At 44.7% G+C, this 20,107-nt stretch overlaps 1 protein-coding gene across 4 annotated transcripts in view; it reads right to left on the bottom strand.

Moving 5' to 3' along the window:
• Nucleotides 1-20,107, bottom strand: part of LOC109873434 (protein FAM222B-like) — a 75,765-nt gene that overhangs the window by 14,841 nt on the left and 40,817 nt on the right. For 3 of the 4 annotated variants that reach the window (XM_031808646.1, XM_031808648.1, XM_031808647.1), the window contains exon 2: nucleotides 11,921-12,048. In XM_031808646.1, the coding sequence (XP_031664506.1) occupies nucleotides 11,921-12,002 (82 nt within the window). In that variant the 5' untranslated portion in view covers nucleotides 12,003-12,048. Of the gene's footprint in view, nucleotides 1-3,433; nucleotides 3,575-11,920; nucleotides 12,049-20,107 lie in introns of those variants that run through there. The other variant, XM_031808645.1, reaches the window with a different exon arrangement.

Below are 20,107 nucleotides of genomic sequence, written 5' to 3' on the forward strand. Positions count from 1 at the left end.
GAAATTGAACAGAAAGTGAATGTATACTAACATTATAATCTGTTTCCATTATGTGGAACAATGTCAGGTCAGCAAAGTGGATTGCAGGTTGAGTTAATTTTATTCTGCAGGGACAGTGCACATTAATCTCAGTCGTGTGTGTCTAATAGCCGGCTATTCCTATCAAGCATTTTGAGAGACTGTTTGCAGACAGACTGAATGGGATTTAATGTTGCAAAGCAAGCTTGGGCTAAACTAGTCAAGTAGTAGGGTAATTTCATAGATTTAAAGTACAGTATTGTAACCAAGGGTAGTGCACGTTCAATTAACCTCTTGGGGCTAGGGGGCAGAATTTTCACTTTTGGATAAATAGCGTGCCCAATTTCAACTTCCTGCTACTCATGCCAAGAATATAAGATATGCATATTATTCATAGATTTGGATAGAAAACACTGAAGTTTTTAAAACTGTTTGAATCATGTCTGTGAGTATAACAGAACTTATGTAGCAGGCAAAACCCAGAAGACTAACTGTTCAGATTTTTTTTTTTTGCCTCTCTCTGTTCCCTGAGTTGTCATTGCCAAGGGATATTTCTTAGGAACTGTTTTCAGTTCCTACTGCTTCCACTGGATGTCACCAGTCTTTGGAATTTGGTTGAGGTTATTCCTTTGTGCAATGAAGAAGTAGGCCAACTAGGAACTGGGTACACTGTTGAGAGTTGTGCAAGACGTGAAAAGTATCGCTGGTTTGTTTTCATTCCTGTACCGTCTACAATTTGATCGATTATTAACGTTTAAAATACCTAAAGTTGTATTACAAAAGTAGGCAACTTTTGAAATATTTTGTAGTGACGGTGCGTTTTTTCTAAGCTGTTTTTTTTCTGGATCAAACACGCTTTATAAATGGACATTTTGGATATATATGGACGGAATTAATCGAACAAAAAGGACCAATTGTGATGTTTATGGGACATATTGGAGTGCCAACAAAAGAAGCTCGTCAAAGGTAATGCATGTTTTATATTTTATTTCAGCGTTTTGTGTAGTGCCTGCAGGGTTGAAATATGCTGAGTATAATGAACAATTTAGGAAATGTAAAACTAATGATTGGAGGGAGTACAATGGAATTATCATTAGGTTTTGTTTGTAGTAAACGTTTGGGTTTCTGAATCGGGGTAGTAAAATGAATGCTGACCAAGTGTTTTTTTCTGTGAAAAGGAGTGCTTCATTGTCTTTCTTTGGAATGTTTTCTGGGGGCTGTAATCTTGAAAGGAGCGAGTGAGATAGAGGCATGTTCCTACCAAATTGTAAAGGCCTGGAAATGTTTTGTTTGTTTTTAGCCTTTGGGTTTGATGAGATTTCCATGTTTCCTAGAGACAATATCTTAAAGGGATACACACACACACACACACACATATATGGAATATTAGAAGTTTTATTTTCTGAGTTTTAATTAAACATTTGAATTATTTTGATAATGGGAATGTTCTGGGAATCTGGGATACAAGATGTAGAAAATGTTTGACGTTTGTTCTTAAAATCTGTATAATATAGTATGAAACACGACTGTAAAAGGGTGGTGTGACTTTTGATCTATCATGGCTTTCCTTTGTGGTCTGATCAGCCTCATGGGAGGGCCATTTGGATAATACATTTAAGGTAATTTGTGATACTGATTTTAAGGTAATTTGTGTAATGGATAATTATGAACGAGTTTATAGTTCTTTGACATATTTGTAATTTCAACCAATGAGAAGAAAGAAATGGCATAGCCTTGGATTAATGGTAGATTTATGTTAAGTATTTAGAACCTAATCTAAGCCAACAGGAGAGGGATATATGACATCTGTGGTGATTCAGGATCATTGAGAGCATCGAGATGTTTGATTAAGGTTATTACATAACCTTAGAGATTGCCACCATAGACAGGTGATTTTTCAAAAATCCATGAGTTCAAACAGGGAGACATTTAGTAAATATTTGGAAACAACCCATATTTGATACTGACTGTTATGAGAAAGAGCGACAGACAGATAGAAGGAAGGGCAGACGGAGAAGCCCTCCCCGCACTGCTGAGACCTTGATGGTTGGGGAGTAGCATGAGGAGAGAAGATAGAAGGGACACAGAATGGTTAGATAACAGTTACTGAGTGAAAATAAAAGGGGAATGAAAGCTTAGTTGGTTTCAGGAACTAAGGTGTTAGACACTGAACCAAGGCATAGAAATTATTCTGCACAACAGGCCAAACAGCATTGCCTAGTGCCTGCGAAATAAGAAAGGAGAGAAAGGAGTGGCCTCCCTGGTGGCGCAGTGGTTAAGGGCGCTGTACTGCAGCGCCAGCTGTGCCACCAGAGACCCTGGGTTCGCGCCCAGGCTCTGTCGTAACCAGCAGCGAGGCAACGCACAATTGGCCTAGCGTCGTCCGGGTTAGGGAGGGCTTGGCCGGTAGGGATATCCTTGTCTCATCGCGCACCAGCGACTCCTGTGGCGGGCCGGGCGCAGTGCGCGCTAACCAAGGTTGCCAGGTGCACGGTGTTTCCTCCGACACATTGGTGCAGCTTCCGGGTTGGATGCGCGCTGTGTTAAGAAGCTGTGTGGCTTGGTTGGGTTGTGTATCGGAGGACGCATGACTTTCAACCTTCGACCCTCCCGAGCCCGTACGGGAGTTGTAGCGATGAGACAAGATAGTAGCTACTAAAAACAATTGGATACCATGAAATTGGAGAGTAAAATTCAAAAAAAGAAAGGAGAGAAAGGTTACCATTTACACAGACAATCACATAGGCATTTAAAACCAAAGAAGATAAGACACTTGACAGATAATTGTTACAGGATAGCCATGAACGAACGCCCCAGGGAGAATTGAAATGAAAGGGGCGATCCTACAAGATAATGTCTGACATAAGGATAGTTTACTAATCTTACCTGTCATTGTTTAGATATGCGGCAGAGCCATGTATCAATAGGGGGGATAGGTTAGGACACTGTGGCCTATTGGATAATAAACTAAACATTTTTTTATAATAGATAAATATAACAAATGGGTAGAAGCGTTCCCAACGTACTTGGTGGACACGATTATGGTAACTAAAATATTAGGTCAAGATATTATCCCTAGAGTTGGTGTACTAGGATCTATTTCTTTAAATAATGGATGACAGTTTAGCTAATCAGGTAGAACAAATAGAAGGCCAGAGTTAGGGACCAGAACAGGTAGACATAGAAGTTGAAGATATTTTTTATTTTACCTTTATTTAACTAGGCAGGTCAGTTAAGAACAGATTCTTATTTTCAATGACGGCCTAGGAATAGCGGGTTAACTGCCTGTTCAGGGGCAGAACGAGGGGGTTTGAACTTGCAACCTTCCGGTTACTAGTCCAACGCTCTAACCACTAGGCTACCCTGCCGCCCCATATACTAGCAGAACACATGAGAAGACTGTTTTTAACCAAACCCGTATGTCCAAGATTGTGTGTCCAACAGGTGAATACAGGAGAAGGTGATTCAGTCAATCCAACCAGGAGATGGGGGGTGAATCCAGTCCCTGATGTGAATATACTGGAAGCATCCCCATTGGGAAGGCCCATATCAGGTTCTGTTAAAACCAACACATTTGCCATTAGAATAGCTGAGAGAGTCACTTGGGTCCACATTACCCACTGCAAGGTTTGTACACATATAAGCACTGCTGATCACACACACAGTTAGGAGAAGAACCGACTACCAACAGGGTCCGGGGGTTACCTCCTTATCGAAGATTTCCTATCCCAACCGTTAATCACTGTGTGTGCTCCTAGAAGTGTGACTATGGGGTGGTACCTAGCAGACCGACTAAGGGCAGGAAAGGGTTGGCGGTTTTCGGGAAGAGTAGGGGCTCTGAGCTGCATCATAGTCTTGGTAGCCTTTCTGATACTTCCATATCCACCACCTGCCGGTACTAATTATATGACGCCATTGTCATCGCCATTGGCAGATGTTAGTGCGAGTATAGCGAAATGCTTGTGCTTCTAGTTCCGACTCCGAATAAGGAGTCAAAGAAGATCAAGATGTAGGATTTAAGGTAAACATTAAACAATTCCCAAAGAAAGCAAATAACTTTACAGGGATTGGGTTGGCCAGATTGAAGTACTCGGCCAACCCACCTCGGTTCACTTTAACTCCTGTAGAGTACCAGTGTTATAGATACAAGAATGGCACTGAGAACTAAGATGATTTTAATGGCTGAAAGGTAATCGTTAATGTGACTGACTTCGGTTTGGAAGTCTTAACCTCACAGCACCTATATCTGATATAGGGTGGGCTCGTACCAGCAAAGGATGCATACGACAGAAACTACCAGAAAGGGTGGTTAGGCACTTGCGCCCCAGGGTTATTGGTCCAACTAGTTCGAGTTAAGTCATCAGAGGCCTGTTATAGGAGGCTACAGTAGGCACAGGAGGAGTTTTGACCAGGATGGGAGTAGCTTTGTCTAGGTGGATGCTATTGGCATCTTCAGGGAAGTTACAGATTAATACAAAGCTATGAATCAAATAGGTGAAGACTTTACCACTACGTTCTTTTGGTGGTTGACAATAAATAAAAATGTGGATTGGATTAATGACATTATTATAACCAACAGAGATTTGTGAATGATACTGGGGATGCAGTAAAGGGGTTCTCTGACCAATTATCCGCCACCTCCCTCATGACCTGGTAAAATAGACTGACTCAATATGTTAATTGGCAGAAAAGGGCGGGGTATGTAGAATGATTGAGGTTCATTGCCATACGGTTATTTTTTAATAACACCTATCCAGAAGGATCAGTGACCAAGGCCCTGGCTGGTTTAACCACAGTAGCTCATGAATTAGCAGAAAACTCAGGGGTGGATAATTCTCTAAGAAATTGGTTTGACAGTGTGTTTGGGAAATGGAAAAATGTCATAATCACTGTGTTGTGGGCAACTTTCACCTGTATGAGTGTTTTGGTTCTGTGTGGATGTTGTTTGGTCCCCTGTGTGAGAGGTTTGATTACCAGGACCCTGGAGTGGTCAATGACGCAACAGATGGTGAGGTACGGACCGATTCAGAGCTCCGGCCAATGGGATGACAAATACAGGCCTGCAGGCCTAGGAGATGGGTCCGTTTCTTTTAACTACGAGGAGCCAATGTTAGATGAGAATATTTTTTGTTTAGACTTTTTTACTGAAGATAGGATTTTTATTATGAACAGGAAGCGTTATGATTGGATATAGGCCTAACAGTTATTGATGAATATCGAATGTACATACATGTATTGGTTTGGATTATCCTTGCATACAATTGATGTATCAGGGTGTATTATTTAGTCATTAAGTGTGGATTGTTGATGGAATTTATATGTTTAAATTAATGATTAGAATATTCCACCCTGAAACTATATAATTGTATGTAATTGATTAGAATCAATGAAATACATTAGAATCATCAAATTATTATTAATGATGCGTGTAGTCTTAGTCAGTAAAATTATAATAAATGATATGTGTAGTTTTAGTCAGAAATAGGGTAAAACAATATATCTCTATAGTATCTTAAACACAGACTGTCTGAGCAAGATTCGGTGCCGACCTTGGCTAGGGGCCACAGAGATTTGGGAAAGGACAGGGAGTGCTTCTCACGGTCCCTAATCTTTGTCGGCTGGGTATTGATACAGTGTGTGCGTAGGATAACCTACTGTTCCAGTATCTTACACATTCTGGGTTGCAGACTGAGTAGTTTAATTGAATTGGGTTTATGAACATTGAGAACATAATTCTCGTAACACCGTGGGATATACAGTGCATTCGGAAAGTATTCAGACCCCTTCCCTTTTTTCACATTTTGTTACATTACATTATTATAAAATTGATTAAATAAAAACATGTCCTCAATCTACACATAATACCCCATAATGACAAAGCAAAAACATGTTTAGACATTTTTGCAAATGTATTAAAAATTAAAAACAGAAATACCTTATTTAAATAAGTATTCAGACCCTTTGCTACAAGATTGATCATCCTTGAGATGTTTCTACAACTTGGAGTCCACCTGTGGTAAATTCAATTGATTGGACATGATTTGGAAAGGCACACACCTGTCTATATAAAAGGTCCCATAGTTGACAGTGCATATGAGAGCAAAAACCAAGCTATGAGGTTGAAGGAATTGTCCGTAGAACTCAGACAGGATTGTGTTGAGGCATAGATCTGGGAAAGGGTGGCAAAAGAAATCTGCAGCATTGAAGTTCCAAGAACACAGTGGCCTCCATCATTCTTAAAACTGAAGAAGTTTGGAACCACCAAGACTCTTCCTAGAGCTGGCCGCCCGGCCAAAATGAGTAATCGGGGGAGAAGGGTCTTTGTCAGGGAGGTGACAGTTACAGTTCCTCTGGAGAAGAACCTTTCAGAAGGACAACCATCTCCGCAGCACTCCACCAATCAGGCCTTTATGGTAGAGTGGCTGGACGGAAGCCACTCCTCAGTAAAAGGCACATGACAGGCCACTTGGAGTTTGCCAAAAGGCACAAAAGTACTATGAGAAACAAAATTCTCTGGTCTGATGAAACCATGATTGAAGTCTTTGGCCTGAATGCCAAAAGTCACGTCTGGAGGAAACATGGCACCATCCTACTGTGAAGCATGGTGGTGGCAGCATCATGCTGTGGGGATGTTTTTCAGCGGCAGGGGCTGGGAGACTAGACAGGATTAAGGTAAAGATGAACGGAGCAAAGTACAGAGAGATCCTTGATGAAAACCTGTTCCAGAGCACTCAGGACCTGACTGGGGAGAAGGTTCAACTTCCAACAGGACAACGACCCTAAGCACACAGCCAAGACAACGCAGGAGTGGCTTCAGGACAAGCCTCAATGTCCTTGAGTGGCCCAGCCAGAGCACAGACTTGAAACCGATCGAACATCTCTGGAGAGACCTGAAAATAGCTGTGCAGTGACGCTCCCCATACAAACTGACAGAACTTGGGAGGATCTGCAGAGAAAAATGGAAGAATCTTCCCAAATACAGGTGTGCCAAGCTTGTAGCGTCATACCCAAGAAGACTTGATGCTGTAATCACTGCGAAAGGTGCTTCAACAAAGTACTGAGTAAAAGGTCTGAATACTTATGCAAATGTTATATTTCAATTTATTTTTAATACATTTGCCCCAAAAAATGTGCTTTGTCACTATGGGGTATTGTGTGTAGATATGATATGGAAAAAAAAATACAATTTAATCCATTTTAGAATAAGGCTGTAACTTAACAAAATGTGAAAAAGTCACGGCGTTTTAATACTTCCCGAATGAACTGTACACTAGAGCATTTTGTTTTATTTTTAAACCAACATTTTGCTTACCATTGCGTGCCTACTTGTCCGGTTTGTAGGGGCGGCAGGGTAGCCTAGTGGTTAGAACGTTGGACTAGTAACCGAAAGGTTGCAAGTTCTAATCCCCGAGCTGACAAGGTACAAATCTGTCGTTCTGCCCCTGAACAGGCAGTTAACCCACTGTTCCTAGGCAGTCATTGAAAATATGAATTTGTTCTTAACTGACTTGCCTAGTTAAATAAAGGTAAATAAAAAATAAATAAATTGTGTGTTTCTTTTACGCCTGCCATGTTAAGTTAGTGTGGGGACGACATCGAGGGAGACAGAAGAATGCTTGATCAAGAGGGATAAGAGGGCAGTTGCTTTGTGAGTTCTCTACTTGAAGATACATGACCTAAGTGATTGATAGTTGGTATTCAGCAGTCATAAAAGTAAGCCTTAGTTACTTTGAAGAACTACAAAGTAGAGATTTTGTCAGAAAGAAGAGATGAGACGACATATGAAAGGAAATAATAAAGTCATCAAATAAAAATGGAATTTGTTCAATTAAAGTAATAAGTGATAAGCAACTATGGGCAGTCACTACCATCATGGAACTTTTACTGAATTGTTTTATAAAATTTCATCGAACCGAAACAAACAGAACTCAAGAAGCACTAATCGCTCAGCATTATATAGCAACAATATAATTTAGGGCTAGCAATCTAGAAAATGTGTTTTGAGTTCCCACTTCCTCATGTGGGGAATTATGTAGCATATAGCGTAAGCCAATATGCACAAAAAAATGAATCAATATACAGGCAAATTCATCTCTAAAGACCCTAAAATACATCTGCCCATTCTGGATCCAGGTTTGACATTCTGCAAATCAAAATATCCATCATGCAGTCCCTGAACATGTCAGATGAAATAGCAAACTTATTTAATGTCTTACTTGGCACAATAGCAACACCCACCCGTAGCACACGCTCCAGCAGGTAATATTTCACTGGTCATCCCCAAAGCCAACACTTCCTTTGGCCACATTTCCTTCCAGTTCTCTGCTGCCAATGACTGGAACGAATTGCAAAAATCACTAAAGTTGGAGACTTATATCTCCCTCTCTAACTTTAAGCATCAGTTGTCAGAGCAGCTTACCGATCACTGCACCTGTACACAGTCCATCTGTAAATAGCACCTCATTCCCATATTGTTATTTATCTTCTTGCTCTTTTGAACCCCAGTATCTCTACTTGCACATCAATCACTCCAGTGTTAATGCTAATTGTAATTATTTCGCTTCTTTTGCCTATTGCCTTACCTCCCCTACTCTTCTAAATTTGCACACACGGTACATAGATTTTTCTATAGTGTTATTGACTGTACGTTTGTTTATGTGTAACTCTGTTGTTGTTTATGTCGCACTGCTTTGCTTGATCTTGGCCAGGTTGCAGTTGTAAATGAGGACTTGTTCTCAACTAGCCTACCTGGTTAAATAAAGGTGAAATAAAATTAAATAAATAAAAACTGTAAAGGTCAGTCTAGAGCCCTGCCGCTAATCGAATGGAACTGTGCATAAATTGACAAATAAAATGTCTCTTTAGAGCGAAATGGGTCAATTTATGATATAACTTTTTGTTCATACCGCCCTGCTCTACACATTAGTTCCTTTCAATAATAATTTCTCAAGATACTGAATACATATTCCCCTTACCACTGATGACACTCCTCACCATGGGGGTAAAAAATAACAGTCCAAAATGTCTCTTCAGTGACACAATGTAAAAAATTATGTCAGAGGGAAAATGTGTTCTGTGGCATGTAGACAGCCTGGAGATTGAAGGCCTGTTACATCACTAAAGAACTGGTTAGACCCTGTGGCTCCGCGTGACCAACCAGGACCCTGTGTCTCCGCGTGACCAACCAGGGCCCTGTAGACGGGACCCTGTGGCTCTGTGTGACCAACCAGGCTGCTGTAGACAGGACCCTGTCGCTCTGAGGCCAACCAGGTCACTGTGACTCTGTGAGACCAACCAGGGCACTGTGGCTCTGTGAGACCAACCAGGGCACTGTGGCTCTGTGAGACCAACCAGGGCACTGTGGCTCTGTGAGACCAACCAGGGCACTGTGGCTCTGTGAGACCAACCAGGGCACTGTGGCTCTGTGAGACCAACCAGGGCACTGTGGCTCTGTGAGACCAACCAGGGCACTGTGGCTCTGTGAGACCAACCAGGGCACTGTGGCTCTGTGAGACCAACCAGGGCACTGTGGCTCTGTGAGACCAACCAGGGCACTGTGGCTCTGTGAGACCAACCAGGGCACTGTGGCTCTGTGAGACCAACCAGGGCACTGTGGCTCTGTGAGACCAACCAGGGCACTGTGGCTCTGTGAGACCAACCAGGGCACTGTGGCTCTGTGAGACCAACCAGGTCACTGTGGCTCTGTGAGACCAACCAGGTCACTGTGGCTCTGTGAGACCAACCAGGGCACTGTGGCTCTGTGAGACCAACCAGGGCACTGTGGCTCTGTGAGACCAACCAGGGCACTGTGGCTCTGTGAGACCAACCAGGGCACTGTGGCTCTGTGAGACCAACCAGGGCACTGTGGCTCTGTGAGACCAACCAGAGCACTGTGGCTCTGTGAGACCAACCAGGGCACTGTGGCTCTGTGAGACCAACCAGGGCACTGTGGCTCTGTGAGACCAACCAGGGCACTGTGGCTCTGTGAGACCAACCAGGGCACTGTGGCTCTGTGAGACCAACCAGGGCACTGTGGCTCTGTGAGACCAACCAGGGCACTGTGGCTCTGTGAGACCAACCAGGGCACTGTGGCTCTGTGAGACCAACCAGGTCACTGTGGCTCTGTGAGACCAACCAGGTCACTGTGGCTCTGTGAGACCAACCAGGTCACTGTGGCTCTGTGAGACCAACCAGGGCACTGTGGCTCTGTGAGAGAACACATATTTATCAGTTGTTATTTGAAAGGGGTGGTCTGAAGAAAGAATAAAACCCTTTTGAAATATCTCAGTTGGATTTTGATGTAACAACTCCTTCCTTATTATCAAGCCTAGCAGATGAAAAGGAGGGGATTCTTATGTGAGAAGATAATGAACAAGAACTAGTTTAGCGAGAAAGAGAACAATTCCACATCTCCTTCAGAATAGCTCCAAATCAACAAAATGGCCCGATCTACCCCGTCCTCCGGCACCGGATCGGAGTGTCCCGAAGGGCCAGTCGGTAGGGAACAAATCCTACTTTTACTTCTGCGAGTCACAGAACACAGCAGCAGTGGAGCAGGTGACAGATAAAAAAGCCCACTCAGATTTACTTTATTTTTTAGAATTTTCTGAGTGGACCTTTTCAGAACCAAGCTCGTTCCACTGTACTCTGTCACATGACTTCCTGCCAGAGTAGAGGGAACAAAACAACATGGCGGACGTCGGCACCTAACGAGACACCCCCTCGCTCGGCACTGCTGTGCTCTTGGGGGTAGGCTGATTACAGTGATTCTTCCAATTAGTCTTGATGAGCCATAGTGACAGAGAAAGACAGACAGCGTTTTATAACACACAAAACTGCTGCAGAACTAGGTCAGACTGGGGCTGAGAGAGAAAGAAATTCCTCCAAGTATGAGGGGACATTCTCTAGAAATCTCTGTGCCTCAGGGAGATGTGTGAATCTAAAGCTGGTCTGTTGGGGTGGCTATACCCTGGCTGGGTGGGTCTGATCAATAATGTACATGACTGATTCAGAGGGGTTGTGTTAAATGTGGAAGACACATTTCAGTTGAATGCATTTAGTTATACAACTGACTAGGTATTCCCCTCCCTTTATGATGTCATCTACGAGGTCCTGGATAGGAGATTTGAGAAGCTTTCTACAGGACCAAAACGACTGGGAAAGACATGCATGTGTGTCTATTGTTCAACACAACATGTATGTCCTGTTACTCATTTGAGGTGGTTCATGTTTGGCACTGTAACCGTTATTCATAGGAATCTATGGAGTGAATCCAATAACGGCAAACACCGAAACGATATACAACTATTGACTGACGCCTAATAATCCATATGGTGTATGTGTATATGAGAGGTATGTGACATGTCCAGAGCCTCACCCCAAGGGGAAGTGGGGGAGAGAGGGAGGGTTGGGGTTTTGTGGTGTCACATGTGGAGACAGGTGAGACTGTGAGAGGGCATGTTGTTCACACACAAACATCCTGCTCAGTGTGCTGGTGTCTGGCTGTTGACTGGATGTTGACTGGCTGCCTGGTCCGCCTCGTTTCTCATCCTAACGAGATTGACTTCCTTATTATCACCGAAACGCATCCCTGTGGGAGACAGGTCTTTAGGGGGAGGACAGGAAGGACGTGCTGGAGAGGGGGGAAGGGGGGCGAGCGCACGTTCTCTAGCAAGTTATTAGTACAGGCTCATCCCCTGACTTCTCCCTGAATTGTGATCCTATTGTATTGGAGCACAACACTTTCTTTCTTTCTCGGTCATCTCTTTTGGTTTTGACACAAGGCTGTTAGAGAGAACCAGGTCAGCACCCAGGCAGCTCTGTTCATCTGATGTGGGGTGGGTGGGCAGAAGGATTTTAGCAACCTGGTGTGTGTGTAGGAGAGTAGAGTACAGACACTTACATTTCTGAAGTCCAGTGTTCATCTGCGTGTGTGAGAGAAGCTGGAGGGAGAGGTCACCTGGCCCTGGCAGACAGGCCAGCATTTCACACAGACACTAATGCAACATGGGACACTGGGTCCTCCTCACACTACAGGGGGAGAGAGAGGAGGGAGGGGGGGGGTCAGAACTCAGACATAACTGCAGGTCCACATATACTACATGGAGATAATACAGTAATAGTATAGAGCAGCACAGGGATGGCTAATACAACCCTCAGTTGTGAATCACTTCAATTATAACATCAAACAGCTAGTGGTACAACATTGACAGATTCTGTCAATATGCATAGGCAGGATGAAAATTACTCAGTCACACCCCCCCTTGAGTTGGTCAGGTGGTACGACCCTGCTGCTACCTGTGCACTGACTCTACAAGACCTTAGCAGGAGGAATTAATTACCCTTATATGAGTGTGTGTGTGTGTGTGTGTGTGTGTGTGTGTGTGTGTGTGTGTGTGTGTGTGTGTGTGTGTGTGTGTGTGTGTGTTGCACTCCACTCAAAGAAGCCACTCCAGAGAGCAGTAGCAGAAACATGGCAGTAAGTACCACATCAATCCTACGGTCCCCAACCAGGTCCCAGGAGGCTAGCGCTACAACATGTGTAGTGGTACATTTAGGGGACGTCAAACAAAGTACAGTAATAGAGACCAAACCGTATGAAAAATAAAAATAATAAGGTACTTTAAATAGTGAGAAGCTGTGTGTGCGAGAGGTTGCCACTGAGTAACAATCAGCGGTAACAGCAGCAGTAGAGAGAGAACAGCTTTAATTGCAGTCTGCTTCACTTACAGTATTCAAAACACCACAGATGCTTGCTTAATCAGCACGGAAGGTCAGTCAGGGAGTAAATTAAGTCGACAGAGTGCATTGCACCGTGCCCTTCTCCTTTACTGCCGCGTGGCATCAGAACAAACACCGGAGCACAGACAAAAAACACACACACACCGCGTTGTTATGAGGGAGGCAATTACCCACCAACAACCTTGGCACGGCCGTCTGCCGCAGGGTGGCGGCTTAAAAGCGCCTGTCCCCCGTAGAGGGGGAAGAGAGAGGGGAAGGGAGAGGAGGGGGTGAGATGAACTCTTTAAAAACACAGGCGCTGAAAAAGGTCAGGATGACAGCTCTTTTAAATCCTCCCAGCAAGGGGAAAGAAAACAAGCCTTAATGAAGCTGGCAGTTACACAGAGAGAGATACCCGAGACGGAGCTGTCTGTGCTGCACCTTGGGGTCTGGGTGGGGAGGTATGGGGTCGGAGGGGGGCTGGAAGTGACAGGGAGGTTGGCTGGGCGGGGTGGCATGGGGAGGACAGTTGGGGCCTGTGGAAGGGTGGCTATGGGAGGAATGATGGGGGGAGTGGGCGGTAGGAGTGCTCTCTCTCTTACTAGCACACAGATCTAAGGATTTGTTGCTGTTTCGTTCTGTGCGGCCAGGGTGATGCGGCGGATTTCAGTGCCGGTCTTAAAGCCGCAAGGGAGATTTTCAGCTTTTTCTCTCTCAATTCATCTTAGTGCCAATGTTTCTCAACAAGGATAGCAAGAATGTTTTCAAGAACAAAGGCATTGGGGTGGAGGTAGTCAACCTCACATCAAATGCAGACGTGTAGAATATAGACAAGGAAGGGAGGGTTACCAGTCAAAGCTAGATCCCAATTTTCGATTGGTTTGTTTTATACACACCCAGAGGCATCTACCACAAACACACACAATCATCCTCCCCCACAGCGCCCCTGAATGTCAGAAAACTGGGGAGCGCAGCAGCAAAGGTCAGCCTACGGTAATGCTCCAGCTGACACTCTGCTTTAGAGTGGTAGAGAGACAACAGCAAGAGATGATGAAACCAGACAGACAGACGGGGCCCTGGCCTAACAGCCACCCAGTCACTATGATACATCCACTTCAAATACACATCAGACAGAAAATAAAACACAGTCTCTTTCAACAATACACTCAGACAGTGCAGTAAGACTCTCTCTAGCACCGCTATGAAAGATCAGATGCTGCAGCAGTGCTGTGTGTGGCTTCTGCTACTCCAACCGATTCCTAATTACCCACAGGGTAAAACCCAGGTGGGTTAGATTGGTATGATGTGGACTTTACTCTGCAGTGACCCAGGCAGGCACCTGTATATCCAGTTGATTACAATCCTTACTGGTCTTGCGCGTGAAGTATGGTTGTGGAGCCATGGATCAGCCAGGGGAGTTAAGCCAGGTGTCTAACACTGACTGACCCAGACACCCCATGTGCCTTCATCATGGCATTAGAGACCCCATGACGTCTCCACCACAACTCATATACATCTATAATAGTCTCCTAATCATTGGGTGAGCCTCTTTTTATAAGAGTGAAGTGATACGAGATAAAAGCTAACTTTCCTCCATTTCTCAGGGGCAGAACAACTCTCCCATCTGTGGAGAAAAAACAGTGTGAGGGTGGAAGAGGAGAGGGCCATTTATAAAATGACACCAGCCAGCTATAAATCATGCCTCTGATTGCTTTGGTCAATACCTCCCCACGTCAGGGCAATCTGCCTTGGTTACACATTCAGGACGAAGCGTAGGAAATGTACAATAGGGCACATTTCAGAGAAAAACAACCCAATACTTTAGGGTCTGAAAGAGACCGTGGTTCAACTGTAGTGTAGCCTATGGAAGGGGATAACTAGTGCATGCAAGTGTGTGTATGCGTGAGTGTGTGATGTGGTGTGTGAGTATGAGGCGTGTGAGTATGAGGCGTGTGAGTCTGAGGCATGTGAGTATGAGGCATGTGAGTATGAGGCATGTGAGTATGAGGCGTGTGAGTATGAGGCGTGTGAGTATGAGGCGTGTGCGCGTGAAAATTAAGAGTTCTGCATCAAAATAAGCAACTCATTAGAAAAGATGCTTCCGAAAAATGCCTCCGTGTTACAAAAACAAGGTGAGAAGAAAACCCTGTATGGTTGGTTGGTTGCATTAACAGCTAGTCCTTAGCAGTCTTTCCCAATTAAAGGCGAACGCAATTAAGAAAGCTAAGCCTTTGTGTTGTTTCATTGTTTGTGATAATGGCTGAGGGAGAAGGAGAGGAGAAAGCAGAGCAGGCTGTGTGCTGCTGTTATCTAATTGCGTTTACCCTGAGGTTATAGTGTCCATAATAGAGCCAACGAATAATCTTGTTGGGAGAAATGCATTGTATCCTTAGCATGAAATAACTTTTCTTTTGCGAGTGAGGAGAGCTGAATGCTGGGGGAAAAGAAAGAGAAAAAAATAGCTTTTTACCCTTGAAATCCGAACCAGAACATTCTAAATTAAAAAAGACCTCGCCTGCTCTTGTGCATGTTACTCAGAACTGACTGTTCACATCAGTGTGGCCTTCATTAGCCCATCTGGGTTGTACAAACAGTAAGGGCGGAACAGGATTGAATGAAACAGTGCTGCTGCTAGCCCAGGGCCCACAGGCATGTAAGCCAGTGCTGTTCTGTTCCACTGTGTGTGTGTGTGTGTGTGTGTGTGTGTGTGACATTCTCACACAAAAGAGTTCCTGATGACTGTAGCAGATCCTGAGGTGTTTAGTCCTGGTCTTGGCTGGCTGACATTTATATTTTTCAACCATAGAGATGCCAGCCCTCATCAATTTGGAATGTTATTTGCAACTAAAGAGAATGTATGTGTACTTAAATGAGTGAGGGAGGGGAGAGAGAGACAGTGAGAAAGGAGAAAGAGAGTCTCAGTATGGTAATGTTTCCAAACAGGCAACACAAAAGGTGTCAAAAATCAAACTGTCAAACAAGGAAATTGCATTGGTGGTGTTAACTGAGGGGGAGGGGGGAGTAACAGATTAACTGACACTTCTCTAATTAAAGGTGAAGGGGGGATGGAGGAGAGGAAGAGGAGCAGCAGCCAGACAGACAGCCTCCACCTAAAATAGTGCTCAGTCCGCAATTGGATAATCTCGGACTGTCCGAGTGTCACAGAGGAGAAGTCTGTTTTACAGTTAGAGCAGAAGCTCTTAACAGGATGAGATGTCATGACACGAAAGGGAGGGGGGACAAAATGTATGATCCCTCATCACCCCATTGGCCTCATCTTCACATTGTGTAAGTCTAACATCAGTGGCTCTCATCTTTAGCCTGAATGAGAGCCTCTGGGCCTGCCCCTAGCCAGTCAGCCAACAGAGTACTGACTGGATCCTCATCCAGGCTGGTCACTAGAAACAGACGGTGATTTTGGACATCTGAAAAGATCCTGAGAACGTCGATATATGACTTCCTCTGCACTTGAAAAAAAATGCTGCACTACGGCAAACCACTGTGCTACAGCAGACCACAATGCTCTAGCAAGCCACAATGCTCTAGCTAGCCACAATGCTCTAGCTAGCCACAATGCTCTAGCTAGCCACAATGCTCTAGTAAACCACAATGCTCTAGCTAGCCACAATGCTCTAGCTAGCCGTGAGAATACTATGAACACTGATGACACCTAGAGCGCCATTTTTTATTATTTTGTTTTAAGCCTTCCCCAAACCATAGCTCTAACCACTCAGAATGAAGGGCTAAACTGTTAACCATTTGAGTTGTTTCTGTTTTAACCCTGTAACCAAGAGGAATTAACCCTGTAATCACATGGAATTAATGCATCAAAAAGATAGATATTCATCCATAATACTTTGAATTTCGAAGGGAAACGATGAGATCTTGTTGCCTCATCTAGCTGGGGGTGTGTCTGAAATGGCACACTGTCTCCTATTGGCCCTGGTCAAAACTAGTGTACTATATTGGGAATAGGCGGCCATTTCAGACACATGGCTGCGTGGACTGGTAGAGTGAGTGACTATGAGTCAGGAGATATGACCTGGTGATGTCCTGACCTGATCTCATCCCGAGGCTATAGTCATTATTACACACACCCACTGAAGGGCTGAAAGGAATGAGCGTGGGCCAGTAAGCCAAGGACAGTCTAGTCCAGCCACTGGCTATTTCACCACAACTCTAGTCTAGGGTACTCACTAAGGAGCACTCATGGCTCCTTGATGTGGGAGGTGAGAGACTGGAGCGTGTGTGTCTGTGTGTCCATGCTCAAAGTTAAGGCACTAGTCTGAAGAAGCCGACAGAGGTGCATGCATTGCATGCTGGCCCGGAATACCAATTTCCCTGGTCCCTTCTACTAGTGTCATTTGACGGATGTGTTTACACCAGATGTAAAATGTGTGGACGGCACTGCCAAAACAGAGCAGATCCAAACTGAAGGATGCCTGGCTACTTCTTTATTTACCCATCTCTCTACTCTACATCCATCCACAGAGCAGACAGAGGGCTGGAGAGGACATGCCTCAGTGAGGGGAAAACCAACCGCTTCCGGAGATGTGACAGTCTAAAAACGAACGAATGAGAAATCCCAATGGTTGACATGCATTAAAAACCACAGCAAGATCTCTGGGCAGCGCTCCAGCGCTGTAGGTTTTTAAACACACCATCTAAAAGCTCTACATTTGATTTAGTCACACTCTAAATACACCTGGCGCTAAATCTGATTAAACACTCAGTTGCTTGCCTTTCAAATTAATCAGCCAGGGGAGTTTTATAAAAACAGCAGTGGCAAGGATCTGTGGCGGCCATTACTCTTCCTGCTCTGCAATTAACAGAGTAGCACTTGGCAGGGTTTGGAGCGGAGTATGTGAGTGGAGTTGAGCGGTTGGAAATTCCCCTCATCGCTCAGGGAGAGTTCTTTCCCCCACTCCAAATTCAATCCATACATTTTTTGTTTAAAAGGAACATTTAAACTAACACTCCATGTACTTTTGTGACTATGTACTATTTGGTTTTGACGTAGGTTATTGTAAGCGCTCAACAGTTCAACAACTTGTCGTAGGCTATTCAACAAGGACCTACCTGATAAGAAGCTGGTGTGTTAAAAAACAAATGGCTTTTTCTCAAATTTATTGATGATCAGATATTTCAGTTGTAAATCTTGCTGTTGTGCAATTACAAACTTATACTCCTCTTTTTTTTAAACAACAGCCAACATAGAAATCTAAATGTCTCCGGTGCTGTTGCATGGGCTCATTCGTTGTCTTGCCATCAATTACACAGATTGTGACACCCAGCTGGGACACCCCAATGGAGCGGGAGAGAAGGCCAACTGCAGACATTTTTTTAATCTGCTCCTCGCTTAAACCGAATTACGGACGCTCCGCTCCTCGCTTAAACCGAATTACGGACGCTCCGCTCCTCGCTTAAACCGAATTACGGACGCTCCGCTCCTCGCTTAAACCAAATTACGGACGCTCGGCTCCTCGCTCCACTCCACTCACATCCTCTGGATTGGAGCAGCCCTGGTCTGCAACTGTTCAAACACAGATTGGCGGATGACAGATGCTGAGGGAGAGACTTGCATGCCACAGGAGAGGAGAGTCCCTACTCTACAGTATACCCTCTCAGGGGTAGGCCAATCACACTACAGCTCTGAGAAAGGCCTTAGTTGTCCTCATACAAGAGCAACATTATCCCTTTTCTATCATTCTAAATCCCATACAGTTTTGCTCTTTATCAAAAGGAGACAACAATGCAGCCAGACAGTGACATGTGGAGTTGACTGACACCTATACCAAGCTATGTACTGTTTGTAACAGCACTACTGCAGATATAACGATTCTACATCTGCAGATAGCACATTGCAAAATTCAGGTCAAATTCACAGGTTTTCCAGAAATCCTAGTAGGTTTCCCAGATGTCCTGCATAATTCCTCCTGATTCCAAGAATCTTCAAAACTGGGATTTCTGGAAAACCTGGGAAAGTTACGGAACATTTTACAACCCTATACATTGATGAGCCATACCACAGAAAAGAGGGAGGGAGTGAGTGCACAGGGTCAGCAGGGTGGGTTAATGTGAGAATCCTGCCTGGTGTCTGTGGGTTGTAAATCAGCAGGAGGCTGTGATGCCCCTGAAGGGACACTAAAGTTTCAGAAGTACTAATATTTCAGTCGTGGTGTGGGCCTGCCTCTGAGAAACATACCACATAGCCAGTTAGGCAAGGAATTACAGCTACGCCCAGGGAAAATTATCAGCAATACCATCTTGAATATGTGTGTGTGTGTGATTTACATTTAAGTAATTTAGCAGATGCTCTTATCCAGAGCGACTTACAGGAGTGAAATAGCGCTAAGTGCCTTGCTCAAGGGTACCAGCAGATTTTCCATCTACGTAGTAGGCTCGGGGAGTCGAACCAGCAACCTTTTGGTTACCTGCCCAACACTGTTAACCGCTAGGCTACCTGCCTGATATGCGAGTGAATGTGGCGTAAAATGTGTGCGTGCTGTGTAGCCTGATTCAAAATCTGTGTGTCTCTGCCTCAAAATGTGTGTGAGTAAGTCTAAAATATGTGTTTGATTGAGTGCACACTGCACAAGCAGGAGAGATGAGAGGGGGCCAGATGCCAGCGTTTTGTGTTTTCTGACCTGTCAGACCTAGTGAAAAACTGTTTAATACCAGCCAGCACCTTCTCCCATGGCCCCACAGATTGACCCAGCCCAAACGACTGTGCAGCCCAGCCTCTCCATTGTGGTTAAGTCTCAAATGGGCTTGACTCAGTCTGTCCAAAAGGGCACCCTATTCCCTATATAGTGCACTCTCTTTGACCCAATGGGACCTGGTCAAAGCTAGTGCACTTTATAGGGCATAGGGTTCCCTTTCAGACCCAGCATGAGTGTGTGTGGACAGAGCAGAGCTAATGCACAACAGCATTGTTCCAGGCCGGCTGGCGCAGCAGCATAGAGAAATGAAGATGGAGTGGCTTGATTTCATATGTGAGCAGGTGCATCCATTTTGTGCTGCTCTTCCCCCCCCACCTCCTCTGCCTCTCACTCTGTCAGGCGCTTATCAGAAATTGGACACCCCAGTGACAAATTGAGCCTACGATTAAAGGGAGAAAGAGGAAAGCTTTTAAAGTGCTGCTGATTGGGATCCCAGGCTGCCTTCACGTAGGAATCAGAGATTGGGTGGTGCGTGTGCACACGTAGAACAGTGCCTCCTGACACCCCCCTCTCTCCAGGTGTTCCTACGGCTCACATTTCTGCTCCAAATGCTCAGCAAACAGATCCAAATCAATGCAGCTGTTCCTCGGACAGACGGACACACACACTCACCACACACACACCCCCTAGCCAGCTGTAATATGAGC

The sequence above is a fragment of the Oncorhynchus kisutch genome, linkage group LG28, assembly GCF_002021735.2.
Source record: "Oncorhynchus kisutch isolate 150728-3 linkage group LG28, Okis_V2, whole genome shotgun sequence".
In the NCBI taxonomy this organism is placed as follows: Eukaryota; Metazoa; Chordata; class Actinopteri; order Salmoniformes; family Salmonidae; genus Oncorhynchus; species Oncorhynchus kisutch.